Source organism: Tympanuchus pallidicinctus, unplaced genomic scaffold, assembly GCF_026119805.1.
Source record: "Tympanuchus pallidicinctus isolate F22 unplaced genomic scaffold, pur_lepc_1.0 scaffold13, whole genome shotgun sequence".
NCBI classification, from domain to species: domain Eukaryota; kingdom Metazoa; phylum Chordata; class Aves; order Galliformes; family Phasianidae; genus Tympanuchus; species Tympanuchus pallidicinctus.
In genome coordinates, this window is record NW_026294648.1 from 17,892,009 (window position 1) to 17,914,641 (window position 22,633).

At 54.1% G+C, this 22,633-nt stretch overlaps 3 protein-coding genes across 10 annotated transcripts; all 3 read right to left on the reverse strand.

Moving 5' to 3' along the window:
• Positions 1 to 151: 151 nt before the first annotated feature.
• LOC128076077 (diacylglycerol O-acyltransferase 2-like) lies at positions 152 to 4,110 on the reverse strand. 7 transcript variants are annotated; one of them, XM_052673400.1, is made up of 8 exons: positions 3,984 to 4,107; positions 2,761 to 2,863; positions 2,564 to 2,671; positions 2,276 to 2,346; positions 1,857 to 2,061; positions 1,041 to 1,215; positions 753 to 955; positions 152 to 641 (listed from the first exon to the last, which is right to left on the reverse strand). In XM_052673400.1, exons 2-8 carry the CDS (start codon positions 2,843 to 2,845, stop codon positions 487 to 489), a joined length of 1,002 nt encoding a protein of 333 aa, XP_052529360.1. In that variant the 5' UTR covers positions 2,846 to 2,863; positions 3,984 to 4,107; the 3' UTR covers positions 152 to 486. The 7 variants fall into 7 exon arrangements, with proteins under 7 accessions (XP_052529360.1, XP_052529356.1, XP_052529357.1 ...); XM_052673396.1 differs by having other exon boundaries at positions 1,857 to 2,148; XM_052673397.1 differs by having other exon boundaries at positions 2,735 to 2,863.
• A 1,553-nt stretch (positions 4,111 to 5,663) lies between these two features.
• IGBP1 (immunoglobulin binding protein 1) lies at positions 5,664 to 9,950 on the reverse strand. The gene is given in 7 exon segments (XM_052673402.1): positions 5,664 to 6,191; positions 6,386 to 6,498; positions 6,810 to 6,895; positions 7,873 to 8,068; positions 9,326 to 9,610; positions 9,683 to 9,890; positions 9,893 to 9,950. Coding segments are annotated over 7 exon segments (1,080 nt in total). The 5' UTR covers positions 9,936 to 9,950; the 3' UTR covers positions 5,664 to 6,042.
• A 6,006-nt stretch (positions 9,951 to 15,956) lies between these two features.
• Positions 15,957 to 22,381, reverse strand: LOC128076080 (protein Wnt-11b-like). 2 transcript variants are annotated; one of them, XM_052673403.1, is made up of 6 exons: positions 22,020 to 22,381; positions 20,945 to 21,151; positions 19,035 to 19,270; positions 18,665 to 18,942; positions 17,788 to 18,080; positions 15,957 to 17,681 (listed from the first exon to the last, which is right to left on the reverse strand). In XM_052673403.1, exons 2-6 carry the CDS (start codon positions 21,037 to 21,039, stop codon positions 17,507 to 17,509), a joined length of 1,077 nt encoding a protein of 358 aa, XP_052529363.1. In that variant the 5' UTR covers positions 21,040 to 21,151; positions 22,020 to 22,381; the 3' UTR covers positions 15,957 to 17,506. The 2 variants fall into 2 exon arrangements, with proteins under 2 accessions (XP_052529363.1, XP_052529364.1); XM_052673404.1 differs by lacking the exon at positions 22,020 to 22,381 and having other exon boundaries at positions 20,945 to 21,189.
• Positions 22,382 to 22,633: the final 252 nt, after the last annotated feature.

Consider the following 22,633-nt stretch of genomic DNA (forward strand, 5'->3'; position numbering starts at 1 on the left):
CCCTCATTGCACACCCAGCCCATGCCTGGGGAAGGAGATCCAGAGCACAGGCACTGTGTCGCCATTACTTGCAGTGCCACCAAACCCCATCCACCCACCCCTATGCTGTGCCCCGATCGATCGAGCACCCCAAAGCACACTCAGGACACGGTGAGGGGATGGAAATTTGTATGACAGATATCACCCAACAACCACGTCGAGGCCACTGTCACCGGTTCCTGTGTCTGAGCGTCCCTTCCCTTGCTCCAAGGGGGGAACACCTCCCCTGCCCGGCCTTGGGGATGCAAATCTACGACCTCCCTCCTCTTCCTCACGACACCCTACGCCCTCCCTCTGCTCATGGTGACTGTATGGGGCCGTGCCCATCACTGCAATCCTGGAGGTGGCACCTCTGGGGCCTCCACCAGCCTTTGGGTGCCAGGAGAGGAAGAGGAGGAGGGGGAGCGGCAGGGCCTCGTCAGCCACGCGTCCCCATGCCCACAGCACTCACACGATGCGCAGCTCATCCCCTTCTGACAGCCCATACTTGGTCTTGTTGTCATTGAAGAGCTTGAGCAGGGAGCGCACGTACATGCCGTGGTACAGATCCACCACCTCGCTGCTCGGCTCCTCGATCTTGGGCACCGTCACCGGCTCCCCCACTGCGGGAAGGGAAGCCATCACAGGGCAGCACTGAGCTTGGTGGGACGTGAACCGAGTTCCACCTCCCGGCATCAAATAGACACCCTCCTCCTCCCCTTGTAGCCGCTCACCCACGGTGGTGATGGGCCGGGCGTAGGGCAGGAAGCCCCGCGAGCGCACGGAGGTGAGGCCACGGCCATAGAAAACGCAGGGAGCAAAACCCATCATCTTCTGGAAGCGCTGCTGCACGGCCCGCATCCAGCTGCCCTCCTCAAACACCACCTGGCGGAACAGCTCGTTCTCTCCGAAGGAGAAGGAGGGCACGAGGAAGGCACTGCCGGGGCACACGGTGGCATTGAGGGGGTGTGCTGGGACCCCGTGCCTCTCACCCGGTGCCCTCCCAGTGCTCCCACACTCACCCGTGCTGCAGGGCCATGCGGACGAAGCCTTTACGGTTCTTCAGGATGAGCGTGGTGACGCCGGGGCTGCAGGAGAGGGACTCAGCTGCTCCTCCAATGACGATGGCCACGGCGTTGCCGGTGCCGTTGTTGGAGAGCAGGTGGCCGATGGCACGGCGTGTCACTGGGCACAGGCCTATGGCAGGAGAAATGCAGTCTGTAGGGTGGGGGGAAACTGTGCAAAGGACCCCGCTAGGGATCGTGTCTGGAAGGGACAGAATGGGGACAGCAGGGCTGCAGGTGGGATGTGAGCACAGAGCGCAGAGTGAAATAGTGCAAAAAAGGTGCACATGGGGTGCAGGCAGGGTGTGCACGGGTGCAAGCAAGACGTGTAGGTGTTCAAAAGAATGCAAAAATCTGGGCAGGGGTGCAAGCAGGGTGTGCAGAGCATGCAAACAAGGTGCTCACAGGTGTGCACAGGGTGTGCGTAAGGTGCAGACAGCACAGATCAGGAGCACACAGGATGCGAGCAGGATGTGAGCGAGGTTTGCAGATGGTGCAAACAACGCAAGAGGAGGTAAGCATAGGATGCACGCAGGTGCAATCAGAATGCAACCAAGATGTCAGAGGATGTAAACACTGCAAAAAAGATACGTGCAGGATGCAAACAAGGTGCACAAAGGTTGCAGGCAAAGCGTGCACAGGTACAGGTAGTCTCAGCCCATGCCCTTCCCGCTCCTTGGGAGTGCAGCCACTGGGCACAGCTGGGGACCAGAGGTCATGGCTGGAAGCAGGGATGCAGGCACCGGACCCCCACCCCAACCCCACACCACTCACCCCCACTCATGAGGTACTCTCTGAAGAGGGGCAGGCGGAAGTTGCCAGCCAGTGTGGTGAGGAAGGGCCGGATGCCTGGGAACAGCTCAGAGAAGCCAGTGGAGCCGGTGATGAAGTTGCAGAAGGCGCCGACGCAGAGGATGCCATGGGGGTGGGAACCAATGATGTAGTTGTGGCCGGGGGACAGGTCGTGTGTCTTCACCAACTGCAGGGACAGAGGGCTGTGGGCACAGAGGGGACTGACAGGGCTCTGTGGTAGCACTGTGTGCTGCAGGCAAGGACTTGGGGACACCTGGAATAACAGCACTGCTCCCGTCTGGTTCATAGTCATGGGAACTGCTTAGAGAGCACGGCGGATCCTTTGGGATGGTGCCACAGCTGTTTGTGTTGTCACCCCCACACCATACCCTGCTCCTCACCTTCACAGGAAAATAATCCCGAAAATGCCTCCACACAGACCACCTCCTCAAGCATGGCAGCCTCCTGCCGCCTGCAAGTGAGACAGGAATGGAGTCATGAGGGCCCATCCCAGCAGACAGAGGGCTGTATCCCTCTTGCTGCCATTTGTAGGTGGAAGGAGGAAGATTTGGCATTGCTTTGGGCAGACCCAGAGAAATGGAGTGTCCATAGTGCCCATCCCATCCCATCCCATCCCATCCCATCCCATCCCATCCCATCCCATCCCATCCCATCCCATCCCATCCCACCTTTCTCTGGTGTGTCCCAGTCAAAGATGACCCAGGCCAGGTAGAGAGCAGAGATGGGCCAGAAGCGGGTGAACACCAGGTAGAGGAGCAGCACCAGGGTGACGGGGCCTGTGGGATGGGGTGGGTGAGTGAGCGCACGCCCAGCCCTACAGCCCCCATGGCCCCACTCACCCAGCAGCAGGAAGCTGAGCACCCACTGGAGCACTGCAAGGAGCTGCAGCCAGGCACGGACATCCCTCTGTGAGGGCCATGGCACGGCCAGCAGTGTGCGCAGGGCGGCATGGAGGCTGGCACGGCTGCCTGTGGGGACACAGACACGGTGGGCTCAGCGTTCCCATCCACAGAGTCACCGCCATGCTAGGAGTGGCCCTGTTTGGCTGGTGCTGGGATGTGGGGTGGATGGGCTGGGGATGCTTGATGTCTGCCCTCCCGGCCGTGCCAAGGACAGCAGTAGGGGTGGATGCCCCCGTTGTCCCTGAAGAGACAGCCTGGCCCTGCTCCCCACTGCTGGATCTGGTGAACCATTAACTACCCCAGACAGTGCCAGGATCCAAACTCCACAAGTAGCCCCATCCCTCCTCCCCCAAAACGGGCCTGAGCCATCGTCCAAAGGTCTGAGATGCAGCAGGGCTGTGAAAACAACTTGAAACCTGCAGTGAGAGAGATGTGCAGGGGAAGAGGGGATAGAGCTGTGCCCATTGAGGACCAGCAGCAGTCCCGGGGGGAGCTCACCTCTTCCCACCTCAAACCAAATCAGGAACAGCGCAATTGGGAAGAACGGAGCAATAGGGAAAAACAGAGTGCTGGAACCAGCCTGGCAGAAGGATTCTGCCCCCTCTCAGCGCTGTCCCCGTTCCAAACACCCCCCTGCTATGCCGCATTCCCAGAAATCCTCCAGCCCCGTGGCTCTCAGCTTTCCCAATGCCTGCTGACTTTTCCAGCGAAGACACACAGCCCATCTGTGCCTACCCCAACGTTGCTTTTTTTAGCTCTTTTTACAGCCCCTCGAGCACTCCGCTGGTTTCCAGACTGCACAATGAAAACCATCAGCGGAGCAATGGGCGATGCCCGGTGCTGTGCCCACACCGCTCCCCAGTCGTGGTGGGAGCCTCCCCTGAGGAGCTCAGCGTCCACGGCTCCGGGCAGCGCGGAGATGAGAGCAGAACTGGCATCACTTTGCAGCATCTCACAGGAGGAGCGTTTCCTAACGCCTGGTCAGCATTAACTTAAGAAATCCCATTCCTGTTGAGCAACTTTATGTTTTCCTCTGGTGCCGCTAACCCCAAATTGTTCCCAACACCTCCCTTTCCCCTGAGCAGTCTTAAAGCAAACAGACAATAAGTGACAGCAAACGCTAATTGCCCGAGCCCATACAGCGCCGGAGCGTTAGGAACCATTCAAACATTTGGATATTCCTTACCACTCAGATTTTGGGAACAGGCTGCAATGATTGTTTTCATGGTGGCAGGAAGCTCTGCTTTGGAGCCCGGCTCAGCGGGTTAAAAGGCAGGTTTGGAAATCCTGGGCGGCGATTGATCGCTCAGCCGGCCTCGGTGACCGCCCCGGCCGATGCGAGGGGGACGTGTGGACAGGAGCAGGGCCAGGGTGGCTGCTGGAGCTCCTTGGGAGCAGTCACACAGTGACAACTCCTCCTTGTCACCGCCGGCAGCCGTTGCCCCCCAGGAATGGCACTGTGGGTGTTTCACAACCCGCCGTCCTGCCCTGCTGGTGCGATGCAAGAGGCACCTGAAAATCTCACCCTGATGCCCAGTGGGGTGGGATGCAGCTTGGTGAGCTGGTTGTCAGCCACAGCCACGTGGTTCCCTCCTCAGCAAACCAAGAGGATGGCCGGGGTGGTGCCTGACATCCAGATTTCCTCCACTGGATGAAGCCTTCATGCTGGCATGTAGTCCTGCTTGCTAAAGGACAGGTGTAGAAGACCAAAAAGACTGGGTGCAACTTAACAAAATAAAAATGGGAAAGGTTCCCTTCCAAATGCATGAAGAAAGGAGGAAACAAAACAGCATGGAAGCAGCCCAGAGAGCGGGCTGCAGGCTGGCAGTGGAAGGGACAGAAAACCTGCAGGACGTCATCCAGCGGAGCCACGTCTTTCCAGAAGGACTCAGCAGGAGCAGCAGGCTGACAGCAACACAGGAAAGGAGTTAATTCGTATTCAAGATTGCACACGTTGTTAAAGCAAAGAAAAAAAAGTTTTGGAAGGCACAGAAATCCACAATTTGATATGGTAAGTCATAGAAAAAAGAATACCTGGAAAAAGAGGGAGCTGCATCCATTGCAGACTACTTGCAGCTCCTCAGCACACGCTGCCAAGAGGTGCTGACATTGCATCTGAGCAATCGTGCAGCCCAGCCTGCATGAATCATGCTCATAAGAAGAAAAAAAAGAGCTGAATTCTTCTAAAATCCCATTGTTCCTAAAGGTGAGGGAGCAGCCGCTGATGAAGCCTCAGCTGAGGCCAAATAAAAGATTGAAACTGCTCTGGGAAACGTGCTATCACACAAGCAGGAAAGGTACTTCTTTTTTTTTAAATCCTGACATTTGTAGCATACTTTGCATTTTTAACAGGTTTTGAACAACTTAATGGCAGCTGCTGGCCCACAGCTGGCAAGGCCAGAGCTCCCATTAGCTTGCTTTAGAGGAACCCAGATCCTTCAGGGCTATTCTGTAAGGATATTTCAGAGCATGCTGACCACCAACGCATTACTCCTCTGCATGTGGCACTGCTGTGTCCCAGCACTGGCCTTGGCAATGCCCCATTAGAGGGTCCTGAGGACATACACTGTCCATACATATGCACACTCCACGTTACACAAAGCAAAAGGACAAACATTCATAATAAGGCTTTTGTACTATGTGTAGTGGGCACACTACACAGTGTGGGCACTTCAACACGTTGCCCTCAGAACACCTGATCTACTTAACATACAAAAAAACCCACAAAAAACCTCCCACCCGGGGAGGAACAGAGCAATGAGGCAGTGGAAAGGGCCAACAGTAGCCCTGGCTAAAATAACTGTCCAGCTGACACAAGCCCTGGAAGAGACCAGGATGAAAAGCAATGGATTTTCACAAGGAGAACTAGGCAACACGAGAGATTTTATTTTGTTTAAAATATAGAGGAAAAAATAAATACATCCACCAACAATACAAAGAGCGGTTTCCAAACTCAGGTACTTTTCTTTCAAGGACTTCCTCTGACTGGGAGGGCAGAGGCAGCCTGACCCATCACAGCGCCCGCTGCCAGGAGCCCCCGGTGTCACTGCACAGGACAAGCACGCTGTCAGCCTGACGTTTCATGTAAACCAAAGCAAACTGTCACGCTCACTCCTCTGATTCCAGTGACTCGCAGAGAAGCCAAGGATACCTCTGCATATGTACAGTGCATTTATTCTTACATCTGCGAGACACAGGCAACTCTTACAGGATTTCCAGGCCCTGCTCTCTCTGCTGCTGGAGCATCAGCCCATGTTCTGCCGGTTGCCGTAGCCTCTTGGGTGTGTATCTTTCCAGTCATCCCAGTCCCGAGCTTTTTGAAGAGCTTCCTCATCATCCTCCTCCTTTATTTTCTCCTGCTGCTCCTTCTGCGACTCCTCGTCATTTGTGTCTGCTAAAGGCCGAGAACAAGAGTGAGGTCCAGACAGAAAGCAGGAATTGCCACACAGCAGCCCAGCAACCATTTATCCTCAAACCCAATGGAGAAAGCTAGCGGGTGTTTCACATCCTGAATACATTCCCATTCGCCCTTCCCCTCAAGAGAGCTACCAAGTTCTCTATTCCCATTTTGGATCCATTCTGCCTTACTTGGTGGCCTCTGAGGTGCAGTCTGACCACGCGCTGCTTCTTCCCTTCTCTTCTGATCATACCAGTCGTTTACAGTCATAGTTGGCAGGCCAGGATATCCAGCACCAAACACTCTACAGGAAGAGAGAGATGGTCAAGGAACGTTCTGCACGACTGAACCAACATCAGTGCATGGAACTGCTCTGCACCCCAGCTTGTACTGACAGCTGAGACACTGAAATATGCTGACAACAAAAGAAGTTAGAGACTGGAAGAAACGTATCAGAAGTTCCCCCATCCCTCACCATACAACAGATGCAATCTCGGTGTGACACGCTACCTGAAGACAATGACTGCTCTCCTGCATTTGGAAAAGTGTCTTAGACTCACCATGAAGACACAACACTGCATCACACTGTGTTTAAATAGTCAAAAACCAACATACTTAGCCTGAGCTGCATCCCGGGTAAGAATGAAAGGTTTCAATGGAGTCCTGACTTGCCGAGAAGGACCGTGTGGCGGTGCTGAGGACTGAAATTGCCAACAAGAGTCATAAGACAGTCATGTAGATAAGAGTTCCCTTCTTTACCTCCCACCCCAAGCAAGTTACTAAGGGTCTTGTAGAAAATAAATGCCTCTGCTGTCAGTGCAACATCCCAAGTCAGACAATTCAGCTCTTAATCCAGTTTAAATCATGAACTCCATCTGTGAGCTTCCACAAATCACTCCGCTTTGTGCCTTTATTATACTCACTCTGATCAAAGCAGAAAGTCAACAGAGCTAAACCAGATCAGCTCAGATCAAAGCATGAAATATAGCTTATTTTTTCCATGGATCAAACGCAGTACATTATGAAGCCAATCAAGCTCATCATTCATGAAGATATCACCCAGGGCACTACAGAACAGCAGAGCTCTGCAATACAGAATTGCACAAACCAGCTGTGCCAAAGCTGGACTATGGTACACTCAGATTTTTTAATTCTAGACAGACATTTGAGGTGAGTAGCATGAAGTCTGGAGAAACTGTCCTACACATGATTTGCAGGTCCCTAAGCAGCTTTCCTCACTCGGAATGGAATGTTTTACTCTAACATCAGGATTTTCTGTAGGCTCAGAAGTGCAGTCTTGAAAAAAATAAGAGCCACGAAGGTCTTGTTTTAATTAAAAAATGTATTTACTTCTTTAGAGTTAAAGGTCTGGCACAACCCAGCTAAGTGGAAAAAAGCCTCTGTGTGCAGAGCAGCTACACTCTGATATTCAGTGCTCCAGCATTTAACAACCCATGACTGTCTAAGATATGTGGCAGCACCACTGGCCATTCAGAATTAAACCAAGCCCCATCCATTTATGCTGTGCACGAGCTAAGACTCTGATCTAGAATCCAAAGAACAAGATTTAGGAAACTCTGATGAATTCCTCCATGGTTCATTTACCCACAACAGCTTTTATCATGAGATCTCACTATGCAGAGTTCACAGGACCTGCAGATCAAGAGAGACTTCATACCTGCTTCATTGTATCCCTGCTCTTCAAGATGACCATTTCCTGGTCGATGCTCTCAATTTCCTCAAAGCTGATGTTGACCCATTTACGGGCCTGCAGTAAATACAGCTCCCGTTTTTGCTCCTCATCTGCCTGCCCGCTCTCCACAAAGGTTCTCAGAGAGGCCAACTTGTTCTCCAGTTCCTTTTTCTGCTTATATCTGGCTCGAAGAGAAAAGAATAATTAATTAATTCCAATAAACTTTCTCCAGCACAGCCCACTGTGTCTTCCAAAATAAACTATTTCTTGAACTTGAATAAAATGTAGTTAGAGAGCTATTTCCTGTCCCACGTTAATTGCTTTGCACAGAAGTGCCAGTTTCTGATCACTGCTCACTAGGGTAAATAAATCCCAGCTATTCATAAAGAGCCTCATACTGCTGAGGAATGTACCAGTGAGAGCAGGACCCACTCATACAGCAAAGGACCAACAGTCCCACAGAGCTAAAGCAGTGACTTTCAGGAACATAGCAACAGATCATACCAGCTGTCATTTCCTGGTGACCTCTAAAGAAGCACAAGTAAGAGGCAGAACACCAAGCATGAGGACATAACTCCACCTCAGTGTGAGTTTCTGACAGATGAAAACTACAGAAGAGTTCCACTGTGCTTACAAAGGCTTTGAAAATGCATGACCATACACATACCTGCAGCATCCAGATCCTCTCCACCCACTTTCCCCATTCTGTCCTACTCTCAACTCCAACTTGGGCACTGCAATGGATTTTTACTAGACTTTGCCAGAGGTTAAAAGGACAACTGAGCACATTTCCAATTTCTGTCTCAGATGGTTATATGCCTGCAGATGAGTTTTTTACTATGCTTTTGGCTTTCTGGATTTTCTTGGCCTAGTTAAGAGAAGCAGGGGGCAGGGAGGAGGACTACCTATCTAACACACTTCCAGGGTAAATCCTTCAGTTACAGCGTCACCACAGAACGAACAGTAAGAATCGAAGATTAGCAGCCTATGGGAGCTGAAAGGACACAGAGACTATGAGCTGTTCTATAAAACACTCCACAGAAAACCCTGAAAAACACATCTTAAGAAGTTGAGCACCTGCCTGCCCAGCCCTGTGCTGCAGGGAGGCAAAGCAAACCGCCCCTCTCTGGTTTGTTTGCAGAAGGATGAGCTCCCTTTAGTCAACTACTGACAATGGCAACTGGGACGGGACAGCTCTGCATGATGACACAGAGCTCTGGGAAGTTTTGTCCCTGTTGCTGTAATTGCAATGGCTTGTCCTCCAAGCGGGTCAAGCACGAACCTGCTCACAGCAGGGCTTGGGGCAGCCGCCTCCCATCTGCTGAGGTGGGGCCAGCTGGGGTGGAGCTCAGCAGGAGCCGCAGCGCTGCACACGGGCAGGCAGGCAGTGCCCGTGCAGGCAAGGCTGAGCCCTCAAAGCCCAACCCGCGGTTCTCACCTCTCGATCTTGGCCTGCCGGCTGGAGGCCATGGCCAGCAGGCTGCTCTGCGCGGCGCTGCCGGGCTCGCCGTCCTCCCGAGGGGCGGCTGGGGGCGGCGGGGCTCCGCTCAGCCCGTAGGAGCGGCACAGCTCCAGGAAGCGGCACAGGTGCCTCCGGGCGCTCTCCAGGTGCTCCCGCCGCCGGCTCGGCTCCACCTGTCGCAGCGTCAGCGCACCCAGCAGCGCGGGCACCAGCAGGTACTTCAGATCTGCCGAGGCGATCTCCTCCAGCTCCTCGTTCTCGCTGCAAAGGCAACGGATCGGCTCACAGCCCGCCCGGCGCTGCGGCCCCGGCCCCGCGGCCCCGCCGCCTCACCTGAACAGCTGCAGCTCCTCCACCATGGCGGCCGCCTGCTGCAGCGCGCCCAGCCCCCGCCGCACCTTGGCCTGCACGGACGGGGCTCCGGAGGACGGCTCGGTGCTGGCCTCCACCTCCTCCAGCAGCCGCCAGCCCGTCTCCAGCAGCTCCGGCAGCCGCGGGCCTTCGCCCGGCGCCTCCGCCATGCTGGGCCGGGAAGGAACCGCCTGCCGCCCGCTTCCGGTAACGGCGGCGACGCCCCTTCAGCCATCTTGGTGAGGGCGGAGCCGCCATCTTGGTGAGAATGGCGCCGCCATCTTGGTGAGGGCGGGGCCGGGCCGCCGTGAGCGCGCAGAATCGCGGTCACAGGATGGTCAGAACCGAGGCCGGAGGGAACACAAAGCAGAGCGTTAACAAGTCGGAGGTCGAATCAGTTAGGGATGCACCTATCCGGATCTGCGCACCTCTCAGCCTCAGTTTCACCCACACGTGGCGGCAGCTCTCCGTTTCTTGGCCCCGGAGCGCCGTGCAGTGACGCAGATCCGGGCTCGCACAGATCCATCCCGGATCGCACCGAGCCCCTCCGGCTGCCTCTTATTTGAATAGTGCTCCCATATCCCCTCCTCTGCAGATGGTTGTTTGCTGGTTTTGTTCAGTGGCGCAAGTCTCTTTCCGTTATCTTCATCGATTTCTGTTAATTAAATAAAAAGCACAGCCGAAGGCCAGAGTCCGTCCACACAGCGCAGTGCAGCAGGAGCCGAGCTGGAGCTGAGCAGTGCTCGCTCCAGAATGGGGAACAGTCGCTGTAAAACCAACCAGAGATCGGGATAACGTGCCGCCGTGCCGAGGACCCCGTGCCGGCAGCCCTGCAGGGCTCAGCTCCCTCGGCTGGGTGCAGCCAGCTGTGTTTTGCTCGTGCCGCTGCACCAGAGGGAGCCAAGCCATCGCCGTGACACCCACACACCAGGCACTGCCGTGGGTCCCTCCAGGGGCCCCCAAATCACCGCTACTGCGGAAACGCGTGGTCAGAAAGTCAGCACGCCCTGCCCCAGGCACGGACGGGTGCTTCACGTGGCCCGTCCTGCTCCTGGAAGAGCCTTGATGGCACCTTGATGTCAAGGCTGGGCTGCACTGTGCGCTCGTTCTGCACGCAGCCATCGCTGCCCGGGTCTGGAATGTGACACAGCATCCTGGACACCTGGCAGCATAGTGCTGTGTTTTGCTGTTCAGGTGCAGTGCCTACTGCCATTTCTTCTCCACATGTTTCTTTTCTTCCCTTATGTACCCCTGAAATTAAAACAGGCATAAGATGGGTAAGGGTTAAAGCTACACTTTTACAAACACAGAAACACGATACAAGTCATTGACCTAGATGAGAACAATTTATATGGTGTGACAATAATTCAGGGCAGGCTGGAAGCATTCAGTTTCCACAGATGAGTCAGTTTATGATTTGCTCTGTTTGCTTTATTCGTGCGTGCATGAGATACGTTGATAAAAAGTTAATCATAAAAGCTGAAGAGTTGTGAGTTTAGGATCCTGCATGCCGTGTCCTGAGTGCATCTTGGTGGTTGTACTTTTCTCTCATCCTCCCTCTGCATGACCATATTTTGACTGAAAACACAGACACCAGTGGTGTGAACTCTGTCAACAGCTTAACACATCATTCTGTGGTAATCCTGCACACAAGGCAGGAAGTAAAAAGCAGTATGTCCAGTGGTGGGAAAACTAATTAATGTATTAACTGGAAGTCGAACAGGGCCAGGAATCTACAGCCGTTCGTTGCTCACTGGCAGAAGATACTGCGAAATCCCCAATAATTACAGCCAGTTCACTTTCATTAGAGAGGCAGCAATGCACTTGATACAGCATCTTTCACCTTCATGTGCATTACTTGAAACCCACAGTAAACCTATCGTATCACCATCTCCAAGGTTCTAAATTTCAACAACGTTTTGAGGATCAGAGCGATAGAGAATGCTGGAATGAACGCCATCACCTTTGTGTTATCAGGACAACCTCAGCAGTTCAGAGATCACATTGCCTGTAGAATATCTCTGTTTGTTAAAGATTAAACTTCTCCTTTGGGCATTCTTCTTGTAAGCCTTCAGAACAAGCCGGACAGGTTCACGAGGAGCTGTCTGCTTGCTCTCCAAATAGCTGTGCAGAGGCTGATGATGGAGCACGGGACCTCAGCCTGCTTTCCCTCTCTTTAAAATCAGGAAGGAGGGGTCAGCTTAGACCCAGACTATCAGTGGCAGCACAGGACTGGCCTCGAGCAGCACGTTATCACAGCTCACCACGCAAGCTGGACTGAGAGAGCAGGAAATCTACATTAAGCCCTGCTTCCTCCAAGATGGAGAAGGAGGAGTCGAGTGGGCAAACCTGTTTGCTAGTTGGAGGCTTCTAAAGCTCCTTGCTAGCAGTTAACTACCCCTGGTTTTGTCTGCTGTCCCATATGGTCAACAACAGGCTTCACTTACACCGCAGAGAATGAAGTCAATAAGGGCTGGTGACCAAAGTGTCCGTGGTCTGTCTGCTCTCCAGCCCCAATATATGAGGTGCACGTACCCACACACAGCGTCCTCTTACAGACTGGCAGGATGTGAGGCTTTTTTTCGAGCTGCCTCTTCCAATTACAGGGGCATTCTTAACACAAGGGAAAAGATAAATGATTCTTTGGCAGGTGTAATTACCCAGCAAGACCCTGACGGTAGGGATGGTGGCTGTGATTAGTCCTGCTACATGTGAAAAGCTTTGACAAGCAGGATTGATTTCTCCTGCTCTTCTATTCTCTTGTGTGTCTCAGTATGGTAGGTTCTCAGCATAAAGTCCATATCTAGGGCCCGGCTACAGGTTCTGGACAGCTCTTATGTTTTCAGCCATGAAACATGCCCTCGTGCTTTCCACTATACGTGTAGCAAACCTAGAACTGCTCTGGTGTATTGCATTTAAGGCATGTGTGCAGAGCATCTGACTGCACAACCAGAGGGCCCACTTTGTGCTTCCCCAGGAGCACCAGCATATTACAAATGCATCCAGCCACCTGGAAGGCTTCAGAGCTCCTGCTAGCCCTGTAGCACAGCACACACCAGTAATGCTCCAGCCAGACAGAAGTATGCCTGGAAATCCCTTGCTCCACTGCGCAGTGGTCAAGGCTGACACATATGCAAACTGAGAAGGTCCTCAAAATCTATCTGGCTGCACTTCTAGGGCATGCCTGGAAAAGCCCCGTGGCACAGAGACCCTGGGCTGCTCATGGCTTGTGCCTGCTTCTGCTTTGTAGAGGAGGCTGTTCTGCAGCCCTCATTCCACCTTACCTCACTTTCTGACTGCCTTCAGAGACAGTTTCTCCATAGGTAAACAGAAGGAGGTTGGTATCATTTCATCATTCAAAGGAGGACCACAGCACCTTTTCTGTACTGGCAGAAAGATAGTTGGAAAAGGCCACAGAGTGCTGGAACAGAAGCAGGTAGCATCGTGCTCCTGAGCTCTCTGACACGTTAGTTTTGCTCTGGAGAGCAATAAGCAAGCACCAAGAGAGATTTTAACTTCGGAGTCGCAATGCTGTAATGGGGTGATAATGGCAGGGTGGCAAAGTCTTAGGCTAAAGCAAACGAGAACAAGCCCAAATGCAGCAGCCACAGATGCAGAAATGAAGGAAAAGAGCTGCTTACCTTTGGAAGGCCTCAGGTAGGCAGGGATCTCCAGCAAGAGATGCCCTCACCACCACCACCAACCCTTAAATGAGGGCTGGGCAAGGGTGGATCCTGGCTCCATCCCTTCCCATTGCATGCACCTGAGCTCCCCTGGGTTGGCCCTGCCTTCCCACCAGTGCTCCATCACTGCTTCAGGCCATAAGTTAGCATTTCCACTACAGGACTGCTGTTCTCTGTAGAAGCCTTTTCCACCTGGGAATTGTGCCCTGCAACTTGGTGAACTGAGGGGTGCGGAGCTGGGAGGGTTTCCAGCCTGCTGAGCCTCAAGGAAAACATGGAAGTCTTCTTCCTCTCTGAATCCAGCACAGCCATTGCTGCAGCTGCCCTTTAAGCTGTGCTCAAGGGCCCTCAGACTGGGGACCAGTTCCCCCTCTGGTCTTATGTCTGTTACTCACCTACATCACTCAGTTGAAGATCCCCACAAGGGCAATCCCTGTTTGTTACTTGTCATCCTCAAGACTTCATGACATTGCTGAACACCCTACAAATAAAGGAGAACAAAGAGCCAAGGGTTTTTCCTTAAATACGAGTCTCTGCTCATGTTTGTATCTGGTGGTGTGATACTGTAAACACCAAAGGTCAAGGTAACATTCCCCAGATCTTTAGGACGGAATAGGCACTGATCATCTGCTGAGCCCCAACAGTGACCTCAGTTGTGCCTCCCCCTTGTTCTGGCTCAGCCATCCGTGGGGTCAGCAGAAGGAAGGAGCTGTGTCTTCAAGCACTCTCCTCTCAGAGTTGCATTCTGAGGCTGTAGGGAAGGAATATCCCAAAGCATCCTTGAAGGCAGTGCCATTCTTCCCCATAGATTTTACTTATTTACCAACAGCTCATTGCCCTTGCTTGGATTGTCTGCCTAGAATTAGTTAAGCAGCATCCTTAACCAGCAGGGAACAGCCATGTTCACACCTGTTTTACTCTTCTCAAACGCAAAAGCCAAGCAATAACAGGGAGGAGGCTTTTCAGAGCAAACCCTTTGCCTGGTTCTCACCAAATTGCTTGCAGAGGGACGGTTTTCTTCTGTGCATGAGCCACATTCAGAGCCGTCTCTCCCAGGTCAGTTCACAGCACTGCAAAGTGAAGAGCTTCTGCCATGACCATTCAACTCCGGGAGTCTCATTTCCAGAGACAGATAAACAAAAAGCCACAAGACGTGGGGAAAATGGGTAATGAGAGAGGAGTCAAAGAGGTAGATCTGTCACATCAGCGATGAGCCCAAAGAGGGTTTGTGAAGCAGAGGGTAATGACAGCAGCCTGCCACAGTGTGGAGAGGACTGATTGTGAACATGGGGCAAAAGAAATAAGGGGGATGTGTCTGAAGGGCTGCAAACCCATAATCCTTACAGAGCATCAGGGACACTGCTGCCACTGTTGTCCAGCTAATTCAGATCATGAAGAGGCACCTTTCACACCTTGAGGCGTTTGCGATGGCAGCGAGGTTTGCAGGCAGCTAAGGTAAAGCCCTCCTGCACTGTTTTCTCTGGCAACATCTCACTGATGGGTGCTGGAAGACACCTGAGGGTGATGTCAGGGTCCAAGTTTTCCCATCTTTTGCCTTGGAGGTCGCCCGCGTTGGTCTGGGGAAACAGGGCTCTGGGTGCCCTTAGCAGCCTTCTGCTGGCTTTCCTGCCCTGGCAGGGTTAGAGAGAGAAGATACACCCAGCAGACCTTGGAGCCAAGCAGATAGTTTATTCCCTCTGGATCCCTTGCTGGATTTTGCTCTGGCTCCCAGTCCTGAGGAGACTCCTCCAGCCTAGCTGATCTCACAAGACTGGAAATTCCAGCTGCAAACTCAGATTGCAGCACTTCCCATTCTAAACATTGTCAGTGAATTGCCACCACTCCACCGCAGCCCCTCCTGCCAGCCTGACCTCTTTGCACCCTTCAGCTAATTACAGCACTTCCCCATCTCCCACAGGACACAGATGGAACCCAGCATCCCACTGCTGACTGCCCCTCCAGCCCTTCCCTGCTGGGTCTGCAGCGAGAATGCAAGCAGCAAGAGGAGGAGAGGGCTCTGCATATTCCACCCTTGACCCTGCCGTTTCCCAGGCAGAAATTCAAACAGGACCTCTCCAGGAGGGGAATCAGGACATCTCCCCAGGGCGCTCCTAGCTATTGTGACTCCTCTCCTCCACCCCAGGCAATGTGTGTTTGCAGTTACCAAATGCAAATCACATTTCCCACCCTCCTGGTGGAATCTCTCCCTTCACAGTATCCTTCCCCTCTTTTCTTCTCCCCAGCTCGTTTTGCAATGCTCTGAGGAGTTCGCAGCCCCTCCCAGCTTCACCTCCCTGTGATCTTGCGGTGTGGGGGTGGCTATGGGGAAGGTATTTAAGCAGTCCTCCTAATTAAGTACCTGCATCACCTCTGTACTCAGGTCCTGGGTTGCAGCTGAAGCCTCCCTTTTCGAGGAATGCTGGTGACTAACTCCTAATTGCATTTTAAAAGACAAACAGGAGATAGCTCCTCTGCCCTTGCAGCTGCAGCGGAAGCCTCCCAGCTGTGGCCTTCCCGTGGCTCTGGGAAGGCAGTATGTCAGCAGCCAGACCGAGTCAGTGCTGCACTAACAACTGATAATGATGGTTAACTCACTTGGTTAGCCATGTGAGCATATGCTTCACCCCTGAGGATTTGGGCTTCCAGCTCCCAGCCTTGTTTCGAGCCGCCTCGGACTCTCAGCTCTTACTCACTGTTCATAGAGAAACCTGGAGCACATTAAGTGGAGGGGATAGTTTACAACAAAAGCTTATGAATTGATTCTGTGACCCAGCTGAGGCTGTTAAAAAATGATTGAATGAATATGGAAATGAGTAATCTTACAGCTGGACTCAGGGCTGAGCACAACCAGCTCCATTCAATGCAAACCACAAATTACACAAGGCGCACGCAAGGCTGCCAGAGCCTCTAGGTCGTGGTGGGAGCTGCAGGAAGCCATCCTGGGATCTCAGGCACATCTACCTGCACTCCTTGTGCTGTGGGTTCTCCTCAGCACACATGTGCTTAAATTCACCACCTCTCTCCAAAGGCTGCATGAACTGGAATCTCATTCTATGCAAGCACTTCTCCAACTCTCCTGCTAAAAGCAGTCATGGCAACTGAGGGAAGGATGAGGTGAATCAGGACCCTGTCCTCGATGCACACTGTGCTCCAACCCACATACATGCAGATCAGAAAATGAGCCCCAGCTGCCTCTGTTTCCAGCTACCAGAACCTTATACACTGTGCTTCGCGCTCTCCTTCCAGCTTGTTCTCTCTGGGGTCAGCTGAATGCCAAGGTGGGAGGAGGTGACACGTAGTTCTGTCACAGAGGCATGGTATGGTACATTTATTTAAGCAGCACGCACCGGAATCCCACTGACAGTGAGTCTAAAGAGTTATGCTTATTTCTTCAGGAGTCCCGTCCTCTCCCCAGGCCAGTGCAGCACACCTGGGGTCAGGGGGTGGAAGGAGCAACTTCCATCAGCCACAGCTGAAGTCTTGTAACTGTGAGACCTGCAGCCATCTCCATGTGGGTCGTGGAGGAAAGTGATGAGTTCTGTCTCTTGGAGCCATCACTGACTGCCATCTGCCTCTTTATTTCAGATGCTGCAAAGAGCTCTGGAACAGTGTTTGCCCGTGAGGAGGAACATTCAGTGGTGTTGGGTGAATCCACAGCAGAAACCTGGCTCCAGAGGGTCTACCAGGACCCCCTCAACCTCAGCGGTTTTCTTTCTGCAGCCTTCCCCCCATGGACAACTCTTTACCCATCTTCTCATCCATCACTCCTGGCTTTCAGGCCACTGTCAAAAGCCTCCTGCAAAAGGACAATGGCAGTGCAGAGTCCCCATTCACCCCTGGAGAACAGGGCCGAGTGATAAATGGTTGTCCCCAGCTGGAGACAGAGGGCCAGATGCTGATCCACTGCAGGAGGGCAGCCCTTTGTCTCACTCTGGTGAGACAGAGGTCGTCCTCTGGTTTGAGGCTTCCCATCATCACCCAGTTTGAGGTCTTCTGTTGTAGTTCCAGAGTCCAGGCTTGCAGCACAGTCCCCTTCAGAGCACTGCTTGCAGATGGTGCCCGTTCCCCAGCTGCACACCGGAGGACTCAACACACGTCCTGCTGCCTGCTGTGATGCCCCACACTATTTACAGACATACCTCTCCTCCGGCCGCCGGCATCTCTTGCACAGCACGTAGCAGCACCAGCGGTACTTGCAGTGACACCTCTCCACCACCTCCTCCACGTAAGCGTTGTAGCCGCGGCCACAGCACAGCAGGTCGCAGCCATCACTGCCCGCTGATGTCTTGTTGCACTGCCTGCCAAGGGGGGATGCATGGGTCAGAATGAGGCAGTATGCCTCCCACCCACAGTGCTGGTGCCCACCTGAGCGGCTCTTAGAGCATGTTTGCAGCTGGTCCTTACCTGTCCTGTGTCCCCACAGACCCCAGGTGGACATTGGGCGTGCAGTAGTCGGGGGAGTGAATCAGATAAACCAGGTCCGTGTCTCTCATCACCCTGATGTCTGTTTCCGTGGGCTTCAGCTGCTTCCTGCGCCCCACGAGGCGGTGGCTCACCCTGATGGCTGCCAGGTACTTGGATTTGAGCTCGGAGGCAATTTCAGCCAGACTCGGCAGTGCCTTCCAACAGGTCTTCACCGAACAGGAGCCTGAAACACCGTGGCATTTGCACTTGGTATCCAGGGACTCACTCAGCACCTACAGAGGGTGGAAATAAGAATTTAGTGGCTGCTCCTGGTTCCCACTCCACTGACAGGTTTGTAAGAACATCCACTGTCACTTTCAAGAGATGGGAGAGCTGAGCTGCTTACTGCCACCAGAGAGACTTCTCTCTCATTTAGAGGTGAAAGACAGTGGTGCTGCTGGGACATCCAGAGAGTGCCTTCTTTCAGTGGAGCAACTGAGGACTCATCCTGCTTTGTTCCCTTTGTAATAAGAGTCTGACCCTTGGGAAGTGCCCTGGTGGAGCTCGTAGTGGGGTGGCAGCTTCCCCAGCTCTCACAAAGGCTCAGGAACTGTGTCCTCCTCTGGAGCCTACCTCCTTACCTCAGGCACCTCTGCACCCTGCGTCACAGAATCATCGAATCACTGAGGTTAGAAGGGCTCTCTCAGCTCCCCAGCCCCAGCCCACCCCTGCATCCCTCAGTGCCACATTCTCATGGTTCTGGGTCACCTCCAGGGACAGTGGCCCCATCACTCCCTATGCAGCTGTGCATCACCACTCTTTCCAAGAAGACATTTTTCCTAATATCCAACCTCAAGGGGCCGTGGGCCGTACCCACCTGCCTGCCTGCCGCGTTGTTACGCCAATTCACGGCCCTCAGAGCCTGCAATCCCAGCTTGTTGGATTTTAGGGGGCTGTCAGCAAAAGCAGCACCGAGCTGGAGGCCGTAGTGCAGGTTGTCCCCGCAGCCACCCCATCTGAAGTCCGATCCAGGGAGCTCGGAGGGCACGGAGCCGCAGGAGCAGAGTGGGAGTGACCCTGAGGCACAGGCTTGGGCAATGGAGTGTGCGATGGCGGCGGCGGAGAGCGCATGGACAAAGGCAGATTCCCTGGTCCCTGGAAAGAAAGGGGGAGATGTCTCATCTCCTGCAGATCGAATGGCACACGATTAACACCGGTGTAATGGCAGCAAGTTTTCTCTTCTTTACCTTTCAGCAGGTCAGGACCGAAGCTGGGGGCACGCTGGATGGAGGAGCAATTCCACCTCATGCTGGAAAAGGTCTTCTGGCAGATGCTCTTGGTTTTGCTGGCAGCCTGAACGATGCTGTGCATGACCTCCAGGTTCCTGCGGCATATCTGGACCTGGTCGGGCACGAGCCCAGCCAGCAGCCGGCAGTGGTGGATTCTGTCCCAGGACACTGCGCTGCCATTCTCTGCCAATGCTCTGTTGAGAGAGGTTGTGTTGTGAGGGGACCACAAGCACAGGGATGGGGATGAGTGGACGGGGATGATGGGCACTGGGATGGGGGTGAGAGGTTGGGGATGAGAGGTTGGGGTCTGCAGGCATTGGGATGGGGACCCAGGGAATGAGAGATGGGCAGACCAAAGGGAAATGCTGCAGGGGACACCCAAGGGAGCCTCCTCCTGTCCCCCAGTTGCTCTCCATTACTCACAGCCAGTGGATGGCCATGGCGAGCCCCAGCTGGCAGAGCAGCACTGCAGCAGTGAGCACAGCGAGTCGGCCCATGGCTGGGGATGGGACTGGGAGCAGGGCTGTGAGCAGGGCCTCTGCTCCCTTTATACCCTCTGGCCTCTGTCCTGCCCACTGGGGAGGGGAAAAAAGGCGGTTTTGGTGCCATTCACAGCTCACAGCTGTTGGGGGAGGATGGAGTGGCCACCCCCACTGCCTGGCTCTGGTCCCCAGTCTGGGTTCTCCTGGAGTGGGATCTCACTGGTCAGACACCCCACTATTGCTGCGGTCAGTTGCTCCTGAAATAGTTGCTCCTCAGGGAGCACAGAGCAGCTTGGTGCAAAGGGATATCACCTTCAGCTCAAGGAGAGCCATTTGTTTGCAAAGCAAGCACACACTTCTTTTCTCAGCAGATAAAAACTTGTCCCCATAAGCAGGAGATGTAGACTAGTGGGAATCAGGCAGCGATGACATTAGTAAGGGACAAAAGGGATGGCAAGGAATGATACTGATTTCTGGATTATTTTTTTTTCTTTTTTTTGCTTGCTGTTAACTCCTCCTAAACACAGCACAGCCAGCTTCCCAACCAGCACGACCCTGGAAACCTCCCAGCCTGGTACTGCGGGTTGCCTGCATGCAGCTCTCAGGTGCAGAGGAGCCGGTGCTGGGTCTGACTGGATGCTCTGCAGGGCAGCAGCTGGGCTCATGTCTGGCACTTCTCCTTTGGAATTGTGCTTTCTCCCTCGCTGTGCCACTTCCCTTCTAGCAGGAGGTGCTTTCCCTTTGCAGGACGTCTGGTGAGCACCCCCTGACCTCCCACTGACTCGCTGTCACATGAACCAGAGCTGGGATGCACAGTGTGGATGGCTGACCTCCCCAGTGTGCTCTATTGGGATGGAAAGGCCACAGTGCTTTGTGGGGTCCTGCTAGGAAAAGGCTGGCATTACAAATCCCAAGCGTAAGTACAAAAAGCTGAACAAAAAGAGAAAAAAAAAGAAAGGCAGAGAGAGACTGCTGCCACAGCCTCCATGGTCAGAGCAGAGAAGCACTGCAGGGCCAGAGGCCATTCCACAGCTCCAGCTCGGCTGCTCCCTCACCAGCCCAGCACCTCCTGCAGCATCCCTGCTGTCTGGGGCAGCTGCTGCTTGCTTTGCTCCTTCCACACCTCAGGCTCAGCGCTGCCGTCCTCTGTAAAGTAAACCCACTCTGGGCCATTGACTCCAATCCCAGGTGCTGAGTGGCAGAGAGGAACCGATCTGTGAATCCCACCCACCTCTGCCAATGGCTGTGAGGGGACGCATGGCCCCTGGAGCCCCTGCCGTGATGGGTTTGCCATGTAGACACCGCTGCACGTGAAGTCTTTGGAAGTCCCTGATATTTCTTGTCTTCCCACCTTCACACCACGGCTTTTGCAGATCCTTCTCTTACCTTGGCCAGAACCAGATGCAGCATCCACACTTCTCCCTCCTGTGAGCCCAAATGGGCCTTTCGCTCCAACCCCAAAGATTCTGGTGTCGTGACATTTTTCTCTCCGTGAATCCCCTTTTTTCAACCTTAAGGAATGGAGAAATGCCTTGTGCCTGAAGGGGGACATCGGGGGGAAATCTGAGCAGCTTCTGGAGGAATGAGGAGTTTCTTGAGGAGGAAAAGCAGCTTTTGTCAGTGCTGGGAGGTGCTCGGGTGCTTTCTGCTCACCATGTGCTCAGCCTGCCACCAAGCACACGGGGCAGCAATCACTCAGAAAGGCCAGCAGTTGCCCCTCACAAACATCTGTCAGCACAGCTGTGCTGTGAGGGGATTTGGGCAGGAAGGGCAGCAGCGCCCACAGAGATGGGCAAAGCGCATCCTAACGGGGCGCTCAGTGCCAGCCCCAGCCGGAGGGGCACATTGCCACCTTCTGGCCAACGGCTTTGCTGTTAGGGCCGCCCCTTCCCCTCGGGGTCTCTGCCTTCTCTCTCCTTGGGGCCAGCAGGTCCCACCCTCAGCACTTTGTGCCCCCGTTGGCTGTGTCACTGCCAGGAAAATTGCTCGGGGTGCAGATGGTGTCGTTGGCTGGGATCCGGAGGGGTGACAGGTGGCAGTGGGATGGCACTGGTTGGGCCCTGAGCACCCACGTCTGGCATCAACCTCCTGCCTCCCCCTCGCTGCCTCCCACCAGGTGATTTCTACCAACCCCTCTTCACAGAAGTTTTGCGACGACTGAGTAGTAGGAAAGAAAGGATTCCTTTTAAAGCCAAAGCCGCCCTTTGTTTGATGTCACTTCCTCTTTCTTGCCTCATCCATGAAGTGAATGCAGGGCAAGTGCTAAAAATACCTCTTCCACTTCCATGTGGAGCTGCCTTGAGGCAGGAGGAGGTGAGAAAGGGGATTCCCAGCCTGGGAAAGGCGTCCCCTTCTCTGCCTGGGAGAAAGTGCAGGGATGCACAGCTGGGGACAGGTTTGGTGTGAGAGCAGAGGGGGGACACCTGTGAAGTGTGGCCTCTGCCCCAGCCCCCGTGCCCACCTCTGTCATGTCTTGGGGTGCGTCTGGTACCGGAGGTGCCCCTGTGCTGGTGGTTGTGACAATTGACTTCAGCCAAGCCACCTCCTTCCTCTTTCCGAGGTGTCGGTGACCTCAGCACAGGACGGATGCTCACACGGCTGCGGGAGGCAGCGACCTTCCCGAGGTGCCCATCAGCTGAGCTGCTGGGACACTGACACACAGGGATGATGTGTCCCCGCTTCCCACGGCACTCGCTCAGCTCTGCCTGGGTCGGCGGCACCTTACAGCTGGGGACAGAGACCACGGGCGTGCGGCTGCTGTGGGTGAGGGAGGAAAGAGAACAGAGCACGTGGGGACATTGCCATGGGGTGACTGTGACAGAAGTGTCCCAGCACAGACTGAGCTCTGCTGCACGCCCTGTCCCCAGGGCACCAGGATGGAAGGCGGCGGGGTGGGGGCACCCAGCTGCACAACAGCTGTCTGCATCTGCACGGCTGCCCCTGAGAACGAGGCAAGGGATGCCTGGGAGCTGCCTTCCCTCTTTGCTCGCCAGCAGCTCTGTGGCTGCCAGAGGGAGGTGCAGGTCCCCGTCTGGCCGGAGCCCCAGCAAAGACGAAAAGAGTGTCATGCATGAC

Coding starts and splice junctions, on each gene's coding strand:
- LOC128076077 (XM_052673394.1), bottom strand. CDS start 4,023: ATGAAAACAATCATTGCAGCCTGTTCCCAAAATCTGAGTG. Junction 956..1,040: donor CGCATGGCCCTGCAGCACGG/GTGAGTGTGGGA, acceptor GTGCCCCGGCAG/TGCCTTCCTCGTGCCCTCCT. Junction 642..752: donor CCGGCCCATCACCACCGTGG/GTGAGCGGCTAC, acceptor CCCTTCCCGCAG/TGGGGGAGCCGGTGACGGTG.
- LOC128076080 (XM_052673403.1), bottom strand. CDS start 21,039: ATGTCACGACACCAGAATCTTTGGGGTTGGAGCGAAAGGCCCATTTGG. Junction 19,271..20,944: donor TGCATCTGGTTCTGGCCAAG/GTAAGAGAAGGA, acceptor CTCTCTCAACAG/AGCATTGGCAGAGAATGGCA. Junction 17,682..17,787: donor TCTGTGGGGACACAGGACAG/GTAAGGACCAGC, acceptor CCCCCTTGGCAG/GCAGTGCAACAAGACATCAG.